The 25,334-nt window shown below is 48.8% G+C and overlaps 2 protein-coding genes across 3 annotated transcripts; both read right to left on the bottom strand.

The window, feature by feature from the left end:
* Positions 1-64: 64 nt before the first annotated feature.
* Positions 65-4,354, bottom strand: CDC20 (cell division cycle 20). The gene is made up of 11 exons (XM_012434684.2): positions 4,297-4,354; positions 3,909-4,138; positions 3,666-3,814; positions 3,483-3,579; positions 3,207-3,335; positions 2,915-3,111; positions 2,710-2,804; positions 2,338-2,566; positions 2,054-2,179; positions 664-781; positions 65-305 (listed from the first exon to the last, which is right to left on the bottom strand). The coding sequence occupies exons 2-11, from the start codon at positions 4,087-4,089 to the stop codon at positions 127-129; spliced, it is 1,500 nt and encodes a 499-aa protein (XP_012290107.1). The 5' UTR covers positions 4,090-4,138; positions 4,297-4,354; the 3' UTR covers positions 65-126.
* Positions 4,355-8,335: 3,981 nt separating this feature from the next.
* MPL (MPL proto-oncogene, thrombopoietin receptor) lies at positions 8,336-24,908 on the bottom strand. Of its 2 annotated transcripts, none has more exons than XM_012434896.2 (12): positions 24,829-24,908; positions 24,526-24,658; positions 24,036-24,214; positions 23,221-23,519; positions 22,665-22,827; positions 22,282-22,408; positions 16,716-16,900; positions 16,411-16,553; positions 14,402-14,561; positions 14,019-14,115; positions 10,786-10,873; positions 8,336-10,572 (listed from the first exon to the last, which is right to left on the bottom strand). In XM_012434896.2, the coding sequence occupies exons 1-12, from the start codon at positions 24,905-24,907 to the stop codon at positions 10,318-10,320; spliced, it is 1,908 nt and encodes a 635-aa protein (XP_012290319.2). In that variant the 5' UTR covers position 24,908; the 3' UTR covers positions 8,336-10,317. The 2 variants fall into 2 exon arrangements, with proteins under 2 accessions (XP_012290319.2, XP_012290320.2); XM_012434897.2 differs by having other exon boundaries at positions 24,526-24,631; positions 24,829-24,907.
* Between the last annotated feature and the right edge of the window lie 426 nt (positions 24,909-25,334).

The following is a 25,334-nucleotide window of genomic DNA, read 5'->3' as shown; positions in this document are numbered from 1 at the left end:
AGAGCCCCTAGGAAGGCTGCTAGGACATAGGTCATGCAAGAATAAAGGGGTTAGCTGAAACAGATAAACATGAAGGGAGACATGACTTTATTAGAAAAATAAAAAACTGAGGTGATGGCTTGGTCTTCAGCGGATACCTTGGTGGATGAGGCTGCTTTTAGCTGCGTTGGCCTTCTCCCGCTCCCGCCGCCGTGCAGGGTCCAACTCAAAACAGCGCCATAGCCTCAGGGTCTCATCTGCTGCTGCAGATGCCACTGTGGCCCCATCTGGGCTCATGGTCAGACTCAGGACCCGGGATGTGTGACCTGGAGCAAATGAGAGCAGAACATACGAATGCTGATGCAGCCATAGCCCTCCCATAAAGGAGGCACTGGAGGCACTGGGCTACACACCTCCCTTTTTTTGTAACAACATTATTGAGATATAATTCACATACCATAAAATTCATCCTTTTAAAGTGTTCAGTTTGGTGGTTTTTAGTATATTCACAAAATTGTACAACTGCTGAAACTAATTCTAAGACATTTTCAGCACTTCTCATTACCCTCTCTCCTCAGCTCCTGGCAACCATTAATGTGCTTTGTCTCTGGATTTGCCTATTATGGACATTTCAGTCAAACAGTATGTGGCCTTTTATGTCCAGCTTTTCCCCTAGCCACCTACCTTTCAGTTCAGCCACCTTGGCCATGGTTGGGTACTTCCAAATAACCAGCTGGTTCTGTGAAAAGCCGTGGCCTGAGATGAGTTCCTTGTAGTGGGGAGACCAGAGGATGGAGCACACCTGTGGAGAGGAGCTGGTGTGTGCATGACATATAGCCAAAGCTACTTAAATCAGAACTGAGTCCATTCTAGTGACAGGCACCCTGCCACATGCTCCAGACTCACACTTGAATGATCACAGTCCATAGAAAAGTCGCTTGAGAGGCAAATTATAGATGTTCCTGACTTAACCATTTTTTGACTTTATAATGGGTTTACTGGGACTTAAATTGGGGAGCATCTGTATTATCCATTGTATAGATGAGGAATCAATCAGAAGGAAGTTCATTAGGTTGCTGAAGTTCACATTCAAGTTCAGTAGGTGACAAGAGCCAGAATTTGAACTTAGGCCATCTGGCTCTAGAGTCCATATTTATAGTGAAGGTTCAATGTAGGGGGAGTGGAAGGAGAGAGCCTCAACTATCTTTCTAATGGATTTGGATTATATGCCATAGGTGATGAGAAGCCATCACACGTTTAAGGACAGTATAACAGACCACACAGACCACTCAGACCACAGCATGGAGGATGCACTGCAGAGATAAAAGAGAATGCTTGAGACCAGTGAGGAAGCCATTGTGGTGGGCCTCCACTGGGAAGGATGAGGAGGGGACAGATGTCAATGATATTCTGAGGTAAAACTGATAGATCCTGGTGAGGAGGATAAAAGATTCTAGTAGGCTTTTCAGATTTCTGAGCAGGTTCTGCCATTCTAAAGCAATGTGAGAGAGGAAGGATTTCAGGGAGGCAAGGGGAAGTGACATTTCAGGGAGTCAAGGGGAAGTGACAAGGTTAACTTGGGACAGATCGAGGTGGTGGTGCCTATAGGACACAGGAATGGAGACAGGCACAGACTGTTGGAAATGAAGCTCATGAGTGAAAACAGAGTTAGAAGTTTGGGAATCACCAGGGCATAGAGTTGGTGAAGCCATTGGAGTGGATGTAGTTGCCCAGTAAGCATGCATGTGGGGCCGGGTGCAGTGGTCACGCCTATAATCCCAGTACTTTGGGAGGCCAAGGCAGGTGGATCATGAGGTCAGGAGTTCGAGACCAGCCTGGCCAAGATGGTGAAACCCTGTCTCTATTAAAAATACAAAAATTAGCTGGGCACAGTGGTGGGCGCCTGTAATCACAGCTACTCAGGAGGCTGAAGCAGGAGAATTACTTGAACCCGGGAGGCAGAGGTTGCAATGAGCCAAGATCATGCCACTGCACTCCAGCCTGGGTGACAGAACAAGACTCTGCCTCAAAAAAAAAATGCATACGGGACAGGTGGGAAGAGCCAAAAGATTACCTGGGAATGGGCATCCACAGCACTCAGACAGGCCCCAGAGCACACATTCCAGATGCGAATGTGTCGATCACTGGTGCCTCCTCCTGTTGCCAGGACATTGGACTGCCAGGGACACCATGCTACAGCCTAGGTGGGATAAAGGTGAGGTTAGCAGGTACTAGAGCTAGACAAGGAGCTGTAGGGGTCACAGATTAACCCAGTCCAATCCTACCATCCCATCTCCCTTTAACAGTCCCCGGGTTATACGTGAAGGTCTGCAGAGGCTTCAGCCCAACCCCACTCACCTTGACAGCCCCTTGATGCTGGGTGAATGTTTGCAGAGGAACCCAGCCACCCTCTCCAGGAGCACTAGGCCACACATTGACTAAGTTATCATTGCCACCACTGGCCAAATGTCGTCCATCTGGGGCCCAGCGCAGCCCACACACTTCCTGACTGTGGCCACTCAGTGTGGCCACGTGGTGTTCTGCTACCCGAACATCATGGTGGTGGATATGGCCAGAACGTGATCCACTGGAGGAGGGAAGAAGGCAGTCAGGTTCTGTGGCAGCACCAAATGCAAGCAAGACAGAGCTGCTTCAGTTCAGGGGTGTACAGTCAAGGGCAGGGTGGGCGAAAATCAGACTGACTACCATAGGTTAACAAAAACCACTGACCTGGACAGGATATAGCTGTTCCAACTTAGGGAGCCCACGCGAGCAGAGTGACTGGTCATATTTCGAAGCCGTTTCTGCTGCTGCACATCCCATAGCTAGAGAGAGAAGCCCACTGGGATGAGAAATTGGGACTTGACATAAATATCCTCCAGCTGTGCAAGCCCATTGGGACTGGTGAGAACTGCAGGGCAGGGATATGGCTCACCTGCACCTCAGCACTGCTGGTGCCCACAGCCAAGTAGTTGCCCTCTTTGATCCAGGCCACAGAGGATACATATTCCCCAGGCTGCTCCATTTGCAAAAGCTGCAGGATGTCACCAGAGCTTGCACTCCACAGGTACACACTGTTGTCCAGTGCCACAGCCAGGACATTCCCAGAGCTCCAATCCACAAGGTTCAGGTCTGTCAGAGGTGGAGAGAAGAGCATGAGCTTCCTTGTTTGCCTGGTCCCAGGCCCTCCTTCTCCATCTATGAACCTAGGACAAGGATGCACTTACAGTAGTCATTTCGGATTTCTGGGGCATCCAGGATACGGTCTGGCAGGGAAGGAATGTAACGGCAGGTCTTCCGGCTGGAGCCAGGAGTGGCCTTTTGACTGTAGAGTACTTTCAGTCTGTTCTGGTAACCTGTGGCAACGGAGTGGGTCTAGACGCTGGGAAAATCAACACCTCCCTTGCCCTCAGTCTTAGATGGGAAGAGCAGACAGATATCTGCGCTCAACCCTGGGGATAAACTGACACTGCCCTCGAGGAACCAGGAACTTCAGGTCTTACCCTCTGGGGCATTTTGTGGTTTTCCACTGAGCCGAAGGATCTTGGCTTCCTCTACATCAAAACCGTTCAGGTTCAAAGCCCAGGCTTTCTGATGTTCCTGGCATAAAGGGTGGTGGAGAAGCAAGACGGTATTATCCAAAGAACAGTCAGGTCCTGTGCCTTAAGCCCCTCTGGGACACATACCTTCTTGGTGGGCGTCTGGCTGTTTTCAGGCTGGTTCTCCTTGCTCAGGAGGAAGCTGGCCACCTCCATCTGGGCAGCACTGCGTTGGGGGATATAGCGGTCACCGCCAGGTTTGCTAGGAGTGGTCTGAACCTTGGAACTGGATTTGCCTGGGGCGGAGAAAGAGAAGACAGTCGGACCGGGCTCCCTGGGGGAGTAAACATGAAGGCTATTTTCAGGCAGTCCCTCTGGCACCCCACTGACCAGGAGTTCGGCCCGGAGTCCTGCCGGCGCTGTGGGATCGGTTGGCGGCCCGCATGGGTGAGGGGGCCGGGCCTGCGGCTTCCTTGGCTTTGCGCTGCCAGCGCGCGGGAGGTGCATTGGGAATGGGTGTATCCAGCTGAAGCAGCGAGTGCAGGTCACTCTCGAACGCGAACTGCGCCATGGGAGCGCCCGCAGTAGGAGGGGTCCTTGCAGTTGGTGCCTGCGGAGCCCTGGAGAAGAGGCGACGGTGCTCAGGGGACAGCGAGGGATGCCTTCGCTCCTGGCCGGCCACACAATCAGGGCCACCCTCGGCTGCAGCCCCTTCCAGCCTAGCACCCCCATTCCCCTGGCCATGGCCCCACCTCGGCTCAGCCCCGCCGCCTCTCACCGTGCGCTCCCTAGCAGGTTGCAGTTCCGACCGGCTTTATCACGCCTGGCTTACGCCTCTTAAACTCTCCGCTCCGAGCACCCATTGGCTCCTTCAAAACGCAACCGTCGCAACCGTTGCCCTCGCCTATTGGCCTCTCCGGCTCAGGGGGCGGGTCTTCCGGGGCAAGTCTCAGCTCTCACGAGAGTCCAGATGCGGAGCGCGATTTGAAGGGTGCGAGAGGGGCTGGGAGTCGGCGCAAGAGGACCGGTGCTGTAAGGCGGGCGGGGCGAGGCATGCGCTGCCTCCGCGTCCTCGAGTCGCCTCTGTAGGCTGCTCTGCATGCCTTCTCCCGCCGCGAGCTTAGAATGTCTGACCCTGGGTGCTTCAGGGTCCGAGAGCCTGCGGAAGTTCACACTTAAATCTTGCACGAGGGTCGTATTTATGTTGCAGAACTCGGTGCAGAACCCGGTGGAGTGCCCAAGGCGCTTGAGCTGTTTCTAGGAGGTCAAGGAGAGCCGCGGGCGGCAGCAGGGCAGGGGATGGGAGTTGAGAAGCGTGGTAGCGAGTTGAGAAGCTTGGGAGCAGGAAGAAGGCCAGAGCTAGTTAGGGTACCTTCCACTTTTGCTTGGCGCCGGGTAGGAACCCTGCTGGAAAGGAAGTAACGTGTGTTTGTCTTGTTTGCTGTTGTTTTACAAACAGGGAAAATGAGGTTGAAAAGGGGGAATGAATTCCTTAAGGTCAAGAAAAAGGATCGGTATTCTAACCTGCCTATCTGGAAGATAAGGTTAGATTGCCCTACAGGAGGCACTGTGGCTTACCCCATGGGGCTTTAAAGGTGTGAGGGCCTTAGAGATCCATTATTCTAACCTGTGCGTGGTGCACCCTCCCCACTCCGACAAATCCATATTCTACAGATGGAGCAACCCGGGCCCAGATAAGGGCTGTGCCCGAGGTCATACAAAGAAGTTTGTGGGAATCTAGGTGTGACTCCCACTCAATCCAGTGCTCTAATGATGACTTGAGTAAATTGTTTTAATGTGCTCAGAGGTGGAGCAGCATTCATAAAAATAATAATGGTACCATTTATGGACCATCTAACTACCGTGTTAAAACAGTTTACATATATTATCGAGTTCAATCCTTAATCCCATAAGGCAGATAGATACCTTATCTTCCTTTTACAGAAAAAAGAAACTGGGCCAGAGAGATTAGAAACTTGCCCAAAGGCATGCAGCCAATAATAAGTAGGGGAACCCAGGATTCAAACTATCTGACTAATCCCTGCAATCATAACAATATGCTATACTGTCCCAGAAAGAGGCTGAAAAAATCAGGTTTTCGATCGTTTAGCCTAAAGTCCACTCCGATGCTGACAGAGAAAAATCTGGGGCTCTGCCAAACTTAATATTGTTATTATTTTTGACTTGAAACCTTCGTGTTTTCTATTTCCAATTACCTTGGAAAATAAGGAATTGAATATGCTTAGATTAGAGGTGGAGAGTTCCCAGAAAACACAGAAAAGGTTGTCTAGTGTCAAGCTAGTCAGGGTCTTAAATGTTAAGGTAAGGACTTTGTACTTTATCTGCTAGGCATTGTGGAACCTGTGGGGTTTCTGCGTAGGGAAGGACCAAACAAAACATATCTGAGGGGTGAATATGGCCAGTAATTTGCAACCTCCGGACTAATGGTAGCTGTAGAGAAGGATGAAGGAATTTGTACATTTAAAAATAAAGGATTTGTGGGCATAATAGTATAAGAAAAAAAAAAAGACAAGAAAAGAAAAATAAAGGATTTGGGCGGGTGTGGTGGCTCACGCCTCTAATCCCAGCAGTTTGGTAGGCTGAGGCAGGCAGATCCCTTGAGGTTAGGAATTCAAAACCAGCCTGCCCAACATGGCGAAAACCCATCTCTACTAAAAATACAAAATTAGCCAGGTGTGATGGTGCACGCCTGTAATCCCAGCTACTCTGGAGGCTAAGGCAGGGGAATCTCTTGAACCTGGGAGGTGGAGTTTGCAGTAAGTGAGATCATGTCACGGTACTCTAGCCTGGGTGACAGAGGGAGACTTTGTCTCAAAATAATAATACTAAAATAAAGGAATGAACGAAGACAATGGAAATTATACAGACATGGATCTTGAAGTGGGAGATACTCTAATATGACGTAAAGTAGTCAAGTGGAATGATTACAAAAAAGGTCATATTTGGCCATTGAATATCAAATCACCGATGACTTCGGAGAGAGCAGGATCAGGAAAGTGGGTGCTTGAGATCCATTTGAGAGGAATTGCAGAAAGAATGAAACAGGGAGAACGGGAAGCCAGCAAGCATAGGTGGCTTGTGTTGCCCATCCCCTGATAGCCTCTGTATTGGTTTGCTAAAATTGCTGTAACAAAGTACCACAAACTGGATGGCTTAAATGACAGAAATTGGTTGTCTCACAATTCTGGAGGTTGGAAGTTCCAGATCAAGGTGTCTGTCGTCTGACAGCCATGAGGGAGAATCTGTTCCATGCCTCTCCCCTGGCTTCTGGTGGTTTGCCGGCAATCTTTGGCATTCCTCGGTTTATAGAAGAATCACCCTGTTCTCTGCCTTCATCTTCACTTGGCTTTCTTTCTATGTGTATGTGTGTCCAATTTTCTCTCTCTCTCTTTTTTTTAAACAGAGTCTTGCTCTGTTGCCCAGGCTGGAGTGCAGTGGCGTGATCTCGGCTTGCTGCAACCTCCGCCTCCTGGGTTCAAGCAATTCTGCCTCGGCCTCCCGAGTAGCTGGGATTACAGGCATGTGCCACCATGCCCAGCTAATTTTTGTATTTTTAGTAGAGATGAGTTTTCACGATGTTGACCAGGATGGTCTTGATCTAACTTCATGATCTGCCTGCCTCAGCCTCCCAAAGTGCTGGGATTACAGATGTGAGCCACTGTGCCTGGCCCAATTTTCTCTTTTCATAAGAATACCTAAGAATACCAGTCATACTGAATTAGGGCCCTGACCTCATCTTAACTAATTTATTATTATTTTTGAGATGTTGCCAGGCTGGCGTGCAGTGGCCTGATCTTGGCTCACCGCAACCTCCACCTCCTGGGTTCAAGTGATTCTCATGCCTCAGCTTCCCCAATAACTGGGATTACAGGCACCTGCCACCACACCCAGCTAATTTTTGTATTTTTAGTAGAGATGGGGTATCACCATGTTGACCAGGATGGTCTCGATTTCCTGACCTTGTGATCTGCCTGTCTCGGCCTCCCAAAGTTCTGGGATTACAGGTGTGAGCCACTGCGCCCAGCCCCATCTTAACTAATTATGTCTGCAATGACCCTATTTCCTAATAAGGTCATATTTGAAATACTGGGAGTTAAGATTTCGACATCTGGCTGGGCATGATAGCTTACACTTGTAATCTCAGTGCTTTGGGAGGCCAAGGCTGGAGGATTGCTTGAGCCCATGAATTTGGGACTAGCTTGGGCAACATAGTATCACCCTGTTTCTAAAAAAATACAGAAAACATTAGCCAACCTGGTGCTGCACACCTGTAGTTCCAGTAGTCCCAGGTACTTGGGAGGGTGAGGTGGGAGGATTGCTTGAGCCCAGGAGTTTGAGGCTGCAGTGAGCCGTGACCACACCAATGCATTCCAGCCTCAGTGACAGAGCGAAGACCCTGTCTCAAAAGAAAAAGCGGGTTTTCTTTTTGTTTTTGTTTTGAGATAGAGTCCTACTCTGTCACCCAGGCTGAGGTGCAGTGGTGTGGTTTTGACTCACTGCAACCTCTGGCTCCAGGGTTCGAGTGATTCTTGTGCCTCAGCCTTCCAAGTAGCTGGGATTACTGGCATGCACCACTGAGCTCAGCCAAAAAAGAAAAAAAGAAAAAAAAAAGACTTTAACGTGAATTTGAGGGAGAGGAGAGGAATATAATTCAATTCAATTCATAATATTCTATTGGTGGGAACCCAAGCAGAAACCAAAGCCCAAGGGAATGCTTTGATGCAGGCCACATGAATCAGACTTGCTGAGCGTAGGACAAGATGGAGAAGGGTGGAGAGTAGGTCTGGGTGGGACATATGGATGACATCCAGTATACCCACTCTCCATAATTCCTCTCCAGCCATGTGAAAGGCTCTGACTTTACTCCTAGGGACCCAAAACTGGAATGGGTGGAGCATGAGCTTGAGCTGTCCGTCCCCCTGGCTCTCATTGCTACCTGCCCATAGGTCCGCTGCATCCCTCTACCAAAGGCCACAGCTCCTGCTAGGCAGCCCTCTCTTACAGCTACTCTCTGGTGATCTGGGAACCACTCCCTCCCTTACCCCTTGATGCGTAGGGCAGGTGCCAGCTCCTTGTTGTTAGCCTCAGAGGTACTTGCACTGTTCCTTGATGGTTTTCCCAAATCTAGCCCTCATCTTTGTAAATACTGTTTGCCCTTTATTACACTCCCATCAAATTACCCAATTTGAGTGTGCCTTCTCTTTCTGCCAAGACCCTGACTGATACAGTGGGTATGTTTGGAGCCAACAAAAAACAATAACAAAACCATTTGTTTGAGAAGTAGAATGTGTTAGGAGAGTCCATAACCAGAACTGTCTAAGCATATTTACTGCTGCATATGAACAGTTTAGAGGATGAGGACAGTTGGCATGGGGTTAAGGTAACCTTGCCCAGAAAGATTTCATTTGTTTAGAAAAAATTTATTGAAGGCCTACTATCATGCACCAAGCAGTACTCTAGGTGCTGGGGGAAGACGACAAGTAAATCATGGCCCTTTCCCTCAGTGAGCTTACAGTCTAGTAGCAGGGGACAGACATGTAACCAGTTGGTTGCAGTAGAAGCCTGAGCTGGAGATAAGAACTTTGGAATGGTCAACATATAATAAAGGCAGAGAATAGATGGGATTGGAGACTCTGTTAAGAAATGGAATCTTGAAGGACTGTACCAATTGGAAGAAATGCTAGAAGAGAGTAAGAAGGAATAATTACAACAGTAGTTCAGATATATTAATCATTTACTATGTCCTAGGCACTGTGCTTTACTTAGATTATCTCAATCCTCGTCACAACTCTATGGGGTGCTGTTATTATGCCTGTTTTATAGATGAGAACACGAAGGCTCAAAGACATTAAGTTATGTGCCCAGGATTGCACAGCTAGCAGATGTGAAGGACAGGAATTAAATTCAGCTTTGACTCTAGATCTAGTTTATTCTCTTAACTACTAGTACACTCAGCCAGTTGCGATGGTTCATGCCTGTAATCTCAGCGCTTTGGGAGGCCGAGGTGGGTGGATCACCCAAGGTCAGGAGTTCAAGACCACCCGGGGCAACATGGTGAAACTCCCTGCCAACTAAAAATACAAAAATTAGCTGGGTGTGATGGTGTGTGTCTATAATCCCAGCTACTAGGGGAGGTTGAGGCACAAGAATCGCTTGAACCCGGGAGGCGGAGGTTGCAGTGAGCCAAGATTGCGCCATTACACTCCAGCCTGGGTGACAGAGTGGGATCCTGTCTCAAACAAAAAAGCTACTAGTATACTCAAAGAGGCAGTAACAGAGCCAGCAGAGAAGGTCAAGTTATAGAAGCCAAGGTAGGAAATAATTTAAAGAAGTGAGTAGTCAGCCATGACAAATTTTGCAGAGAGATCAAAGGAACTGATGAGTAACGAGATCCTATTGGATCTTGGAATTAGATGTGAGGTGAACTTTGCCTGGGCAGTTTCACTAGCAAAGTGGTAGTAGGGGAACTAATTGAAGTAGTCTGAAGAGTAAATGAGAAGTGGGGAAGTGGAGGCTTGTTTTCAAGGCATTTGGCATTAAAGAGGAGAGAGAAAGTAAAGGAGGAGTTTAGTGAAATGAGCCTGCCTGTGGAGAAAGGGTTCTGGTTTTATGTCAGCATCAGTGGACTAAGATCAGTGCTATGAAGCCTATAAGGGCAGACAGAGGGGGATGGACGTGAGATCTGGGGTGCTTGTGTTGCGGGGGTAGGGTAGGAAGGTTCACAGAGTGCCTAGAGGGTTTAGCTCTGTCCAGGGAAATGGGAATGAGGAGCCTGTTCTCAGGGCTGTTGCCAATAGCTTAGTGGTAGGTAGGAATGGTTGGCGATGTTGGTGGAACATGGGGACCCTGACTCAGCCATGGGTGGGTGCACAGACAGGGGCATGGTCCCCAGGCAAGAAGGCTGCAATCTTCGGTAGTTCATCTGGGCCTGGGAGGAACACACAGGCAAAGGAGTCCCCTCTGAGGATTTAGGGAGGATTTCAAGGAGGCTGGGTTCCACTTCTTCACAGGTATCTGAGACTATGGCCTTGGGCTGAGAGAGATGAGCAGAGGTGCTGGATTAGAGCAGATCCTGTGGGAAGAGGCGCTGGATCATACAGGAAGGAGAAGGGCTAGGGTAGAGCTGGGGTAGTGCCTGGGGATGGCATGCTGGTAGGCAAGGACCTTGAACAAGTTGTGTTGTGGGGGCAAGGATCCAGCACCCGGCAGGGTTGGTGGTGGGCACAGGGGAGGGGAGCACACTCACCGGACTTGGGGCTGCAGTGTCCCTAAGGTACTGGCCTAGGACTCGGTGCAGGTCTGGAAGTGAGGGCCACAGCACATGCCTCAGTCTCCTGGGGGAGAAGGAAGAGAAGCAGACTGAGCCAGGGCAGTGAATTGGGAGGGAGGAGGAGAGCAGTTGGGATGGGGGAGCAGTGAAGGCAGGGAGTAAGGCCTGGAGAGATTAGAGCATGGTCAAGGCAATACAGTCGGGCAGGGGAGTAGAGGTAAGAGGAAAACCTCAGGTAGGGGAGGGAAGTCATTGATGGGCAGGTTCAACAAAGGGTGCTGCAGTTTCCCCAAACATTCCAATGAACAGAAAGTGCCCTCTGTCTGGAACACTGGATTCATTCCCTCACCTCATTGTAGGCCTCTGTTCAAATGTCATCCCTGACTACCTTGCCTGAAATTCAGTAGTCTCCCTTTATCTGCAGGGGATATGTTTCAAGACTCCCAGCAGATGGTTTTCCTATACATACATACCTCCGATAGTTTACAAATTAGGCATAGTTGGCCAGACGTGGTGGCTCAAGCCTGTAATCCCAGCACTTTAGGAGGCCGAGGTGGGTGGATCACGAGGTCAGGAGATCGAGACCAGACTGGCCAACATGGTGAAACCCCGTCTCTACTAAAATACAAAAAATTATCCAGGTGTGGTGGCTGCAACTGCAGACTGAGCTACTTGGGAGGCTGAGGCAGGAGAATTGCTTGAACCCAGGAGGCAGAAGTTGCAGTGAGCCGAGATCACACTACTGCACTCCAGCCTGGAAACAGAGCAAGACTCCGTCTCAAAAAAAAAAAAAAAAAAAATTAGGCACAGTAAGATATTAACAATGACTAATAATAAAATAGAACAATTATAACAATATGGCAACAACATCACTAATCTCATACTCTTGTACTTTGAGGCCATTATTAACTAAAATAGGGGTTACTTGAACATAAGCACTACACTACTGCAGTGAGTCGATCTGATAACCAAGATGGCCACTAAGTGACTATGGGGCAGGGAGCATATACAGCATGGAGATGCTGGACAAAGGGATGACTTACATCCCTGGTGGGACACAGTGGGATGGCAAAAGATTTCATCATGCTACTCACAATTTAAAATGCATGAATTATTTATTTCTGAAATTTTCCATTTAATTTTTTTGGACCTTAATTGACCAAGTATAACTGAAACCACAAAAAGTGAAACTGTGGATAAGAGGGGACTACTGTAGTGCCACTTCCCTTCCCCATTACACTCTATCTCCTGCTATACTTCGTTTTTCTTTATAGCACTTGTACATTTATTATACTGTTAAATGTATTTCTTTTTGTCTGTCTCACACCACTAGAACATATGCTCCCTGAGAACAGAGAGTTTATCTATTTGTTCACTCCTATATTTGTAGGGTGTAGAATAGTGTCTGGCCCATAGTAGATGCCTAGTAAATTAGCTGAATGAAGAAAATCAGTGGAGCTTATTAGTAAGTTACTGGAGAGGGTAGTCTCTCTGGGAGAAGAATGGATTAAGGGGAATCCATACTTTTTTTTTTTTTTTTTGAGATGGAGTTTCGCTCTTGTTACCCAGGCTGGAGTGCAGTTGCACCATCTCGGCTCACCGCAACCTTCACCTCCTGGGTTCAAACAATTCTCCTGTTTCAGCCTCCCGAGTAGCTGGGACTACAGGCGCGCGCCACCATGGCCAGCTAATTTTCGTATTTTTAGTAGAGACGGGGTTTCACCATGTTGACCAGGATGGTCTTGATCTCTTGACCTCATGATCCACCCGCCTCGGCTTCCCAAAGTGCTGGGATTATAGGCGTGAGCCACTGCGCCCGGCCGGAAATTCATACTTAATGTTGGGGAAACCTCAATTCTTTAGCCTCACATTTCTGCATGTAGGGGCATCAGCAAAACATTTCAGGCCTCTTCACTGACCTCACTCATATCTCTCCAGGGGAGGACGTGTGACTTACCTGGTAAATTGAGGAAAAGGAACTGAGTATGTCTGGATCAGCAGACTACCTCTTTCTACTTCTCTAACTTTTTTGTTAGATCTGGCTACCTGCATGGAGGCTACCTTCCAGTCTCCTCATACATATGGGCAGATTAAAAGTTCAAAGAGAGATGGTAGCCCACAAGAGCGGCACTTGAACCAGCCTAGGACCATCAAAAGACACCGCCTGGAGAAGCTGACTTCTGAGCTAAGTTTTCAAGAAGCAGCAGATGAAGGATGGAGGTGGGATGCATTCTATCCTGCATGTTTATAGCCTCCAATGGCATTTCTCCTCAGCCTTAGTCTTCCCACATAAATGAGTCACTCATTAATAACTTTTATTTAAGGGCCTGCTTCTTGGCAGGCACTGTGCTAAGGATTTAAAGATGACCAAGTAAGGTATAATAGGGAAGATTGAAGATATATACAAAAATAAACACAGGAAAACACTACTGGTACTGTATTGGAGCACAAAGCAGCGGCCAAACGGGAGGGTCAGGAAAGGTTTTTTAAGAGTTGGCGAAGAAAGTTATTTACAGATGAATGGGTTTAGTCAGACAGGGAGAATATTTCGGGCAGAGGGGACGTTATGTGCAAAAGCACTGAGAAGTAAAAGCTGACTTGTGGAGAACACCACCAACAGTTTGGAAAGGCTGATGCACAGGGTTGAAGCGGGTGAAATGCTTGCTGGCAGGGGCCGATTTTGCAGAGCCTCGCTTGTCATCATAGGGGGCCTGGACTATGTCCTGGGAGCTATTAAAGGGATTTAAGGAGGGAATTGACAGGTTCCTGTGTGCATTTTAGAAAGATTATTCTGATGGCTGTGTGAGGCTAGATTGGAGGAGGAAGAGGTTCTGTTTCAGTGAGACGGGTCGTGTCTGTGAGGCTAGAGAAAGGGGGCCATTGCTTGGATGAGGTTTAGGAGGTGGGACCTGATGGCCGATTGGATGGGGGTTGGGTGAGCGCCTTGGCTGAAGGGTGGACGATGGCCTTGTCGCCGAGTGAGCAGCAGGAGGCAGGGCTGTGAGGTGTGAGGTACAGTGGGCGTGTTAGAGTGTAAGGAGCCAGTGCGAGTCCCAGAGGAGACGTGCAGGAAGCGGCAATGCCGTAGGTGCGCACGGGCGGTGGCCCGAGAACTGGGGTCACAGAGCCACCCGAGGATGCTTGTTTAGAGGCCTTCGGCCCCGCCCCGTCCGCCGCCCGTCTCCTGCCTGGCGGGGGCGGTACCCGACCTGTAGTGCGCAGGAAACTTCCACCTCAGCAGCAGCAGGCCCAGAAGGGCGCTGAGGCCCAGCACAAGGAACAGAGCGGTCACCAAGGAGATCCAGGCTAGGAGACAAAAAGGGTCAGACCTCGGCCCACCCTGGCCGGAGCCCCGCCCTCGGCCCGCCAGCCCCTGTTGTGGCCCCGCCCCTCGCCAACCCTGGGCATCGCGCGCGCCAGCGCAGCCGTGGACCCGCATTGCCAGGGCCCCGCCCCTCTCCGCGCCCGGGTCCTCCCGCACCCGGCGCCCCGCCCCTCTCCGCGCCGCGCCCCGCCCCGCCCTTCCCGCACCCGGCGCCCCGGCCTTGGGGCAGGCGCTGTGGGGCTTTGGCGCTGCCAGGGCTTGCCTCACCGGTCTCGGAGGCGGTCTCCACCTTAGCTGAGTCGGACCAGGAGCTCCAGGGGCCTTGGTAGGTGGGGCCGTTGAGCCTGGCGCGCAGCTGTAAACGGTAGCGAGATCGGGGGCGCAGCTCCAGGGTTCCTCCTCTGGCCCCGAGAGGCGGCTCCACCACCTACGCAGAGAAGCGTGCGGGTGGCCCTGCGTAGGGGCTTCGACAGCCTGGCGTCTGTTTGACCCCCATCCTACAGCTCCGAATCCCCAAGCGGTCGGAGATCCCCACAGGGAGCCCCACCTGCGGAAAACACGCTTCCTGGCAGAAACTGGATGGAGCTCCCTAACCGAGAGCCTCTCCCTAATGGGATCACGCTCTGCCCGAGAGAAACGCGCCAGCGCCCACCTCCTGAGCACAGTCCTCACCTCAGAGAGCTACGCATCCTAACACCAACACCCAGGTACACCCTCGGCAGGGATCCCGGTACACACGCACCCTGCCCGGTGCTCTCACCACAACTCCAGGGCGGGCGATGGAGTCACACAGACCATGCCACAAATAATACTCATGCCGCAGAGGATGCCAGATTTGCGCTAGGCGCTGGAGAACAAACATCATGTGTACAAGCAGGAAGACAGCAAACATTTATGAACTGTGTGATACTCCAAACATTGGGTGAGACACTGGGGAGAAAGCAATGAAACACGGTCTCTTACCTGTCTAATGAGGGGGACATCCAAACAGGTAGATAATCACAACAATTAATTAGTGCAAGGCACCATGGAAGTCCAGAGAAGCATTTAATGCTGGGTTTTGTGCTACAGAGTGGTTTAGTGTGCTATAAGCATGGATGAGAAGGCTGGATGGTCACAGATGAGGCTAAGGCAGTCCTGGTAGGAATTTGAGGACTGTTAGTACTTATTGCCATCAACTTAGTTGTTGATGAGTAGGGGGAAGGGACAAGGGAAGCAGAGGAAGAGTCGGGTGCTTTCAGGCTTGGGTACTGGGTAAGTAGTGGTGCCATTGTCAGAGACAAGAAGCAGAAGAGAAGTAAGTTTAGGGTTCCATTTTATAGAGTTCAACTTTAGGGTTTCATTTTACAGGGTTCAACAACAATCTAAATGAATCAATGGTAATGTCAGGATGGTGATTACCTTTGGTGGCGGAGGACCTTGATCCTGGTTACGGTTACATGGGTGTATACTCATGTACAGATTTTATGTTGAAAATTTGTATATTTTGTTGTATGTAAGTTATATCACAATAAAAAAGTAAAGCTTCGGGAGGAAGAGGAGTTCCGTTTTGGATACACTGAGTCTGAAATGTCCAGGGGAGGAAGTTTTGGTAGAACCATCTTATAAGATGTTATACACAGTTTTATATATGTGTGGCAAATGAGAATAAAAATAGACAAACTAATATTTAATGTATATCGAGCACCTTCCATATGCCAGGCAGTATGCTAGGTATTTAGATACAGTATTTAATTTTTACTGTAACTCCATAAGGTAGATAGCTTCATCCCCATTTCACCAATGAGGAAACAGATTTCAGATGTTTTGGTAATCTGCCTGTGGTTTGTAAATTCCTCTCCATATGGGAATTAGAATGGTAAAATTGTGATTGTTCATGTATGGCCATTGAAACCATGGAGTTGAAGCATTCACCTGGGTAGAGCATATCTATTTTATCAGAGGAGAAAAGAGCCTAGGATGAGACTCAGAAAGCACAGCATTTTATGGAAGGCTGGACAGGAGGAGCCAGGAGAGGAGAGTGAGAAAGTTCAGTCAGAGAGATAGGAAGAAAATCAGGGAAGACTGATATCCCAAAGACCAATGGAAGAGAAGTGTTGAGTAGGAGTAGCCAGCAGTATCAGATGCCCAAGAGAGATACCAGTTGAATCCAATAAACATAGATATACTAGCACAGACATGGATACATAAACACTTTCACTCCTTCTAACAGGCGTGGTCAACCCCAGGGATCCCCTGTGTAGTGAGGTCCATGGGCATTTGTTCCTTAACCATACCTTCCAGTCCTGATGGTCTTCTCCTGTGTATCGGAGTTGATAGCAGGTCTCTTGGGCTGCCCAGGATGATGGGTGCTGCCACTCCAATTCCAGATATCCGCTGGAGATCTCCCTCCAGTGCAAGTTTGGGGTGGGAAGGCCCACTACAGGGATGTCAGCAGGGAGTAGCTTAAGCCCTTCTGTGCATGAGGCTTTATGCCACCAGGGCCATGGGTCAGAAGGGTCAGAGTTGGGGATCCTGGGTATAGGGTCTGATTCAGTGGGGGTGGGAACTATGTGGGAAGAATGGGGAAGAAAGTTCTTACCAGCCTGGTGGATCCAGAAAGGGGAGCCCAGGTAGCTGTGAACAGCACCCAGGGCTGTGGTCACCTCCACAAGGATATGAATAGCACTGTCATTTTGTGACTTGAAGTGGCAGCGAGAGAACTGTGGGGTCTGTAATCCTGGATTTGTTTTCTCTTCCTCTTCACAATTCTCCCAGATGGGGTACCTAAGACCCAGTCCCACAGAGTCATTGAATCAGGCCTGCCCCGGAGAATAATCTGAGGCTTCCCATCCCACAGGAACGATGGCCTGCAGGGATTATCATTTGACTCCTTCCTTGGACAGGCCTCCAGAACTTTCCTCTGTCTTTATGCCATGATGTTTTCTTTCTTTTTTTTCTCCCCCTTTGTTCATTTGTTTGTTTGTTTTTGTTGTTTTGCCATGATGTTTTCTGAAATCAGCTTTGCTGTCTGGCCTCTTCCTTTTGAGGAAAGGCCTAGAATGACATGTGAAAACAGCATGGGTTTTCACCAAGAGTTCAGGTCTTGGCTTACCTTTGAATAACTTTGGGCAAGTTACTTGGTTTATCTCTACTCCAGTTTCCTTCTATTTGTAAAGTGGGTTAATGATACCAACCTCACAGGATTGGTTCAAAGATTTTTTTTTTTTCAGGCAGGCTTAGCATGCATAGTTCAAAGATTAAAGCACCTTCGGCCAGGTGCGATGGCTCAGGCCTGTAATCCCAACACTTTGGGAGGCCGACGTGGGCAGATCATGAGGTCAGGAGTTCGAGACCAGCCTGGCTAACATGGTGAAACCCTGTCTCTATTAAAAATACAAAAATTAGCTGGGCACAGTGGTGGGCGCCTGTAATCACAGCTACTTGGGAGGCTGAGACAGGAAAATCTCATGAAACAAGAAGGCGGAGGTTGCAGTGAGCTGAGATTGCGCCACTGCACTCAGCCTGGGTGAAAGAGTAAAACCCCATCTCAAAAAAAAAAAAAAAAACCCTCATCTTTCTGGAGAAAAATATCTTATATTTTCAACTTGTTCTCATATGGTTTTCCTTTTACCCCTATGTGTTATTTTGCTATTAGATTATTACAATAGCCTCCTAACTGGCTTTTCTGCTTCTGTTTTTGCCACTACCTTCAACTTGTGCTGTACACAGCTACCAGAATTTGCTTCCAAAAATGTTGATGTGATAATGTCCAGAATATATCACAAATCTATTTATTTTGACCTTTACCACTGCTATGTTAGATGAAACCATTGTTGTACCTTGCTTGGATTAAGGCAAATTTCTAACTGGTGAATCTGCTTCTACTCTTTTTTTTTTGACATAGAGTCCTGCTCTGTCATCCAGGATGGAGTGCAGTGGTGCGATCTTGGCTTCTTACAACCTCTGTCTCCCAGGTTCAAGCAATTCTCCTGCCTCAGCCTCTTGAGAAGCTGGAATTACAGGCACCCGCCACCACACCTGGCTAATTTTTAACAGAGACAGGGTTTTGCCATGTTGGCCAGGCTGATCTCAAACTTTTGACCTCAAGTGATCCACCCACCTCAGCCTCCCAAAGTATTGGGATCACGAGCATGAGCCACCGTGCCTGGCCTGCTTCTACTCTTATTTATACACAGAGAAACATATCTTTTAAAAATACAAATCAAATTATGTCAATTTTTTTTTTTTGCTTAAAATCCTTCAGCGGCTCTTCATCCCACTTGAAATAAAACCCAAACTCCAGGCCTACAGGACCCTGTGATTTGGTCTCGCCTTGCCTTGCCATTCTCATCTCTTATGATTCTCATGCCAGTTTATCACCCTTCATCTGCACAGGCCTTTTTTCTGTGCCACGGATATGCCAAATGCCTATCTTTGCACTTTGCCTTTGCCTTGGATTGCTCTGACTGTAGGTCTTCATGTGACTCATTCCTTCTTGCCATTTAGATCTCGGCTTATCTGTCACCTCCCTGGTGAGGCTTTTCCTGGCCACATAGTCTAAATTAGCAACACCCCCTCCCCCGCCTACCACACGCCCCCTTTAGTCTCTATTATAATTGTGTTGCTTTATTTCTTTACTTGCTTGTCTCTCCCTCCTTTTCCCCTCCCCTCTACTAATGTAAGCCCCAACAATGCTGAAACCTTTTCCATTTTATTATTTGTTTTTATTTATTTTTATTTTCATTATTTTTTTGAGACCGAGTCTTGCTCTGTCACCCAGGCTGGCATACAGTGGCGAGATCTTGGCTCACTGCAACCTCCACCTCCTGGGTTCAAGCAATTATTCTGCCTTAGCCTCCTGAGTAGCTGGGACTACAGGTGTGTGCTGCCATGCCTGTTTAATTTTTTGTGTTTTAGTAGAGACAGGGTTTCACCATGTTGGCCAAGATGGTCTCGATCTCCTGACCTAGTGATCTGCCTGCCTCAGCCTCCCAATGTGCTGGGATTACGGGCGTGAGCCACTGCGCCCAGCCCATTTTATTTATTTTTAAAATTTCTTTGAAACAGTCTTGCTTTGTTGCCCAGGCTGGAGTACAGTGGTGCGATCTCAGCTCACTGCAGCCTCTGCCTTTCGGGTCCAAGCAATTCTCCTGCTTCAGCTTCCTGAGTAGCTGGGATTACAGGCACCTGCCACCACACCTGGCTAATTTCTGTGTTTTTAGTAGAGAAGGGGTTTTGCCATGTTGGCCAGGCTGATCTCGAACTCCTGACCTCAAGTGATCTGCCTGCTTCAGTCTCCCAACGTCCTGGGATTACAGGTGTGAGCCACTGTGCCTGGCCCCTTTTCCATTTTATTTGTTGCACTATCTATCCCCAGTGCCTTGCACAAAGTCACCCTCAATAATTGTTTATTGAACAAATGAATCATGTCTTCCTCTTGATTATAACCCGTAAGTGGCTCACTATCACTAAAATGGGTATGTTTACCCATTTAATCAACAAATAACTGATACTATGTGCCAATTGGTACTGTGCCAGGCCCTATGAGTGCATAGAGGAATAAGCTTCAAAGAGCTCTAATTTCAGTGGGAAAGATGGAAAAACAAACATGATGTTTTTCCGTGATGTGCATAGACTGGCTTGGGAGCATCAAGGGGGAGCATCCAACCCAGACCGGGAGGGCCAGGGAATGCTTCCTGATTAAGCTGATGTTTAGACTGGGTTTTGGACTAAAAATAGGATAGGCAAAAGGGACAAACAGGCATCTTAGGCACATGGTTGTGCATAGATAAGAGAGTGTGGTACTTAGGGGGAAATTCTAAGTGGTGCAGATGATTTTCACATAAAGGGCCTGGTGGTAAGTGGTAAATGTGAGACTGCAGGCCATGTCATGGATGGCCTTATGGCCTTTCTGGGGAACATGAAATTAATCTTGTAGTAATTATGTAGACATTTAATGATTTTAAGCAGGGAAGTCCCATAATTAGTTTTGTACTTTAGGAAGATCATTCTAACTACAGTCTGTAGAAAGGATTTGTGAGGGCCAAGTAGAAGCAGAGAAATACATTATGATGCTCTTGTAGTTTTTCATGTGCAGAGTGCTGACGATGTGAAAATAGGGTAGTGGCAGTGGGATAGAGGGAAAGAGATGATTGAAGAGTTATTGAAAAGGTAAAAATGACAAGACTATTTCTGGTTAGGCCTGGAGGGTATAGGAATGGGAGAAGTCCATGATGATTTCTACTTTTCAGGCCAGGAAAACTGAGTTGGTGGTAGGATGGGGGCAATAAAGAAAAAGCAATTTTCTTTTTTCAGAAGGAGTCTCGGTCTGTTGCCCAGGCTGGAGTGCAGTGGCATGATTTCAGCTCACTGCAAACTCCCCTTCCAGGGTCCGAGCAGTTCTCCTGCCTCAGCCTCCCGAGTAGCTGGGACTACAGGCATGTGCTACCACACCCAGCTAATTTTTTGTTGTTGTTGTATTTTTAGTAGAGATGGGGTTTCACCATGTTGGCCAGGTTGGTCTCCAATTGCTGACCTCAGATGATCCACCCACTCTGGCCACCCACCTGGCAGGAAGAGCAAGTTTTGATAAAGGAAATGATGACTGCAGTTTTGCTACCCTTTAGTCCACTCAGGCATCTGTATCCTATGGATATCTATGCAGTTATTAAAAAGAATGAATTATATTGTTTTGTAATGATCTCTGAGACATACTATTAAATGAAAAGGTGAGTCAACAAACCATATATGTAATGTGATCCAATTTATATTTAAAAATTTAATGTTAGGCTGGGTGTGGTGGCTCACACCTGTAATCCCAGCACTTTCAAAGGCTGAGGTGGGTAAATCACTTGAGGTCAGGAGTTTGAGGCCAGCCTGGCTAACATGATGAAACCCTGTCTCTATTAAAAATACAAAGATTAGCTGGATGTGGTGGTGCACATCTGTAATCCCAGCTACTTGGAGGCTGAGGCAGGAGAATAACTTGAACCTAGGAGGTGGAGGTTGCAGTGAGCCAAGATTGCACCACCGCACTCTAGCCTGGGCAACAGAGTGAGACTCCATCTCAATCAGTCAATCAATAAATAAATATTAGGTTGGGCATGGGGGTCTGAGATGGGAGGTCTTTTCTTTATCCTAAGAATAGTGGGAAGCTATTGAAGATTTTTAAGCAGGGAGTGTTATGTTCATTTTTGCATTTTTAAAAGATCCCTTCAGGCTGGGCACAGTGGCTCACACCTGTAATCCCAGCACTTTGGGAGGCAAAGGCGGTGGATCACCTGAGGCCAGGAGTTCAAGACCGGCCTGACCAACGTGGTGAAACCTTGTCTCTACTAAATACTTAAAAAAAAGTAGGAGGGTGTCGTGGCACATGCCTGTAGTCCCAGCTACTCAGGAGGCTGAGGCAGGAGAATCACTTGATCCCGGGAGGCAGAGGTTGCAGTGAGCTGAGATTGTGCCATTACACTCCAGCCTGGGCAACAGAGCAAGACTCTATCTCAAAACAAAACAAAACAAAAAGATCCCTTCAGTACCTATGTGAAGAATGACTTGGAAGACTTAGGGTGATCAGTTACTATGTCTTTCCAGTAGCCCAAGAGAAAAGTGATGATGGGTTATAGTAGGATAATGGCAGTGATAGATCAGTGGGCAGATTTTAGAGATAGTTAATAGGTAAAATCAATACAACTTAGTTATAGATTAGATATGGAGAGGATGAAGGATTCGTTAGGTGCTTGGTGAAAGCCAGGCTAAATTTTTTTATGGCTTTGATAATGCAAAATTGCAGTACATATTTGAGTAGGGGAAACCATGCAAAGTTAGAGCTTTACAAAAGTCATGCACAGTTTGAGCTTAGCAAAGATCACTCTGTTAGCAGCATTGGGAATACATTGGAGGCGAATTAGACTGTAGGCTGTTGCAGTGGTTCCAGTGACATGATTAAGGCTGAACTAAACCAAAGCATTCCCAGTGGGAATAGAGAGGGGTTGAGAAGATAAAATACTGACTGGAGGATGAGAGAATAGATAAGAGAGCATTGGAAGCTGTATGGTTTTGGGACAAGGGAGGAGAGTGAAGAGGACCAAGAACAATCTGTTCCTTTTTTCTGCAAGACTGTAGCTCACTCCCATGACACCAACCTCAATCAGCAGTTCAGCTCTCACCTGTCTCTGGGGCAGCACCGTGCCCTGCTGTGGTAGAAGAAGCCTTGGGAGCTAGCACGGTCCTGTTGCTGCCATTGACAGGTAACGTTCTTCAGGTCCAAGGTAAAGCATTGCAGTCCAATTGCCACTAAGGTCAAAGAAGTAAGTCCCATCAGGACCCATGTGCCCCTACTGTATAGGGTGTTCAGATAATTTCCACACACATAACTTAGAACATTGACTCCTATTCTCTCTTCTCTCCCTGAACACAGTTCATCCTGTCCAATGGCAAGCTCGAGGTCATCAGGAAGGACCATGGTTCCCAGAGCTTCAGATCCAGCCCAAGCTTCCCTAGAGATCTTTTTAAATCCCCTCCCCACCTCCCCATTCCTTTGTTGACTTACCTGCATCCCCAGGCAGGTCCACAGTCACAGGGAGGGACCAGGATCCCCAGGAGCCATGGAGGGAGATCCCATCAGGTTGGCTGCGCAGCTGCAGCCAGTAGGAGTTGCCAGGCTGGAGTCCGGAGATGAGGCAGCTTCCACCCACTGCAGTCAGAGCTGAAGCCTTGGGAGGAAAATCCCAGCTTCACAATCTAGGCCTGCCTGTCAGCTGAGACAGCCTCCATCCCTTATATTTGCACAGCATCCCTGTGGAGAGGAGCTCAGCTCCTTGCTGGATAGATACACACACAGACTGGGGGCCAGGTTGGTGGGTTTCAGGTGGTGTTCAGGGCTTTGTTGGGAAATCTCCATTAATTTCGAGGCCTGAAAGCCTTCACTTTTGCCAGTGGGAATGACACAAAGTAGGAAGCCCCTAAATAGACATGGCTCATAACTGAGCCTATATAACTCTTCAAGGACCAGCCTGGGTCTGGAACCCCCAAAGTATGGGCTATCCTTTCCTGGGGCAAGATTGGAGGTGAGAGATAAGAGGTGGGGCAGAAGGAGGTCAGCATACTTCTCTAGTTGGGGAGGTCTGCTTTGGTCCATCTTGCCAGGGCATTGTGGGTTGACGACATGGAGGCTGGTCCACAACAAGGGCTGAGCGTAGCCCCTGCAGAGTAGGGCAGCAGGTTTCTGTGTCGATCAGCTGTATGACCGTGGGACCAGTGGAGTTCTTGGGATCTTTGGGGCCATAGCGGAGTTCATACTTCAGGAAATCACTGAAACCTGGAGCTGGGGGCTCCCAGCTGATCTGGAGTTCCCCTGGCTGGCTCCCGCCCATGGCCTTGATGACAGTGGGGGGAGCTGGCAGGCCTGAGGGCAAGACAGGGCACATCAGAACTCTCTGAGTGCCACAGTCTATGGCTTAGCATCTGGACTGCAGAGAAGGGTGCTGGGGGCTGAAATGGGGCAGCTTCTGGATTCAAAAATTGTAGATCGTCATTCTTCTGGAGGGCAGGCTAGGGAGGCTCCTGATGCTGTTCTTCCCTCATGAGGACAGTGACTTCATTGCAGTATGATGGCTTGCTAGACTCAGTGCTTCTTGGAAGCAGGGATCCCTTTTTCTCTCCATAGTCTCATCACCTAGCCCAGTGTCTGGCACACAGTAGGTATTTTGTAACTCTTGAATGGGTATGAAATGATTTGTGGGGCAGGTCTAGCTATAGATGCCAAAGCTGGGAGGAATGACCAGGGAGTCTTGGGTACCTCTGGGGGTCTGGTAATAGGGGTATCTGTGCTGAGCTGAAAGGGCAGAGACAAGTCTGATTCCAGGAGCTGGACTGGGGGCAGCAAGTGGAGGGGGCAGAATGATGGGAGGATGGCTCTTACCTACAGTGTCCACAAAGAGCACTCGCTGGGTCCGAGTCTGGTTCAGGAACACATTCTTCACCCAGAGGTGCAACTGAAAGAAGAGGCGTACTTCCTCCTGGTCTGGAAACTGGCACACATATCGGGTTCCAAAGCGGGGCACGCTCTGGGAACTCAGGGGGCAGGCACGGGGCTTCTCCCTGTTGGCATAGCAGAGGTCCCTCCTACACAGCCACCATGCAGAGCCCTGAGGAACCAGACCTGGACCCATGCCCAACTTCTGTCTCTAGTACTGTAATTTTTCTTCTCACTGCCTGGGACAGGTGGAATTAGGAGTTATATAGGGGCTGGAGCTGGGGCCCACATACATCCAAAGTACAGCTGTTCAAAAAGTGGCTACTTAGGGCTTACATTCAGAATGGTCCTCTGATAGGCAGGGAAGCTGCTGGAGTGGGACTCAGCTAAGTACAGGGACAGATATATGGAGTGTGGGGCACAGCCCAGCACCTACCCCTGGTAGGCATACAGCAGCTGGTATGTTCCACTGGGCGCTGCCTCTTCCTCATCCCAGAAGCAAGTGAGGTCCTCAAAGGTTCGGGAGAAACATTTCAGGGGCTCTGAGTCCGAGGCCAGCAAGGAGACATCTGATGAACAGCTGGTGAGTTGGCCCTGGGTCCTCCCAGGCATGTTTATGTGGAAGGGGAGGGGACCAGCTGGAGAGCTCTTATTCTATGTCCCCTCCCAGGGCCCTGCATCACCTCCCAGGGCTCCCTCCTCCTGGGCATAGGTGATCTCCACCCTCTGTGCACCTCACCTTGGCTGCTGACTTGTGCCAGGTTTTGAGGGGCCAGGAATAGGCAGGAGGAGACCATGAAGAGGGCCCAGGAGGGCATCTTCTCCACCACTGTGTGCCTGCCTTAGCCCATCCTCCCTTCAGGAAGCCGGGCCCCAATCCCCTCCCAGGCCAGCCCCTCGGGTTCCTGTCAGATACAGCCCCACGTCCTGTCTCTGTCCCTGCCCCTCTGGGGCCCATCCAGACCACACTGGGGCCAGGGGCCGGGGAGGGGGAGTGGGCAGGAGGGAAGGAGGGAAGGAGGAAATTGAAAGAGAAGACCTAGGCCTTTTGGTGGGAGGGAGATGGGGGTTGTATATTTGCTATATACCAAAAGGTGAGTCATCCTCTGTATCTATGTTAACGATTATAGAATGGTATGATAGCATCAGGATAGCAACCTTTCCTGAGCACTTACTATGCTGCCCTGTATTAAGCACTCTATAACCATTGACAGTCCTCACAATAGTCTTGTTATTTCCATTATA

Source organism: Aotus nancymaae, unplaced genomic scaffold (assembly GCF_030222135.1).
Source record: "Aotus nancymaae isolate 86718 unplaced genomic scaffold, 86718_ANA_hifiasm-v0.15.2.pri h1tg000007l, whole genome shotgun sequence".
Classification (NCBI taxonomy): Eukaryota; Metazoa; Chordata; class Mammalia; order Primates; family Aotidae; genus Aotus; species Aotus nancymaae.
This window is presented reverse-complemented; position numbering and strand designations above follow the sequence as displayed.

Excerpts from the sequence above, each read along its gene's own strand:
- CDC20 (XM_012434684.2), bottom strand. The coding sequence starts at position 4,089 with ATGGCGCAGTTCGCGTTCGAGAGTGACCTGCACTCGCTGCTTCAGCTG. Across the intron at positions 3,815-3,908 it reads GACTCCGGGCCGAACTCCTG|GCAAATCCAGTTCCAAGGTT; the intron begins GTCAGTGGGGTG and ends TCTCCGCCCCAG. Across the intron at positions 2,567-2,709 it reads AACAGCTATATCCTGTCCAG|TGGATCACGTTCTGGCCATA; the intron begins GTCAGTGGTTTT and ends TCCCTCCTCCAG.
- MPL (XM_012434896.2), bottom strand. The coding sequence starts at position 24,907 with ATGCCCTCCTGGGCCCTCTTCATGGTCTCCTCCTGCCTATTCCTGGCC. Across the intron at positions 16,554-16,715 it reads TTTCTGGATCCACCAGGCTG|TGGGCCTTCCCACCCCAAAC; the intron begins GTAAGAACTTTC and ends ACATCCCTGTAG. Across the intron at positions 10,573-10,785 it reads ACACTGCAGCCCCAAGTCCG|CCCAAGGCCATAGTCTCAGA; the intron begins GTGAGTGTGCTC and ends CATCTCTCTCAG.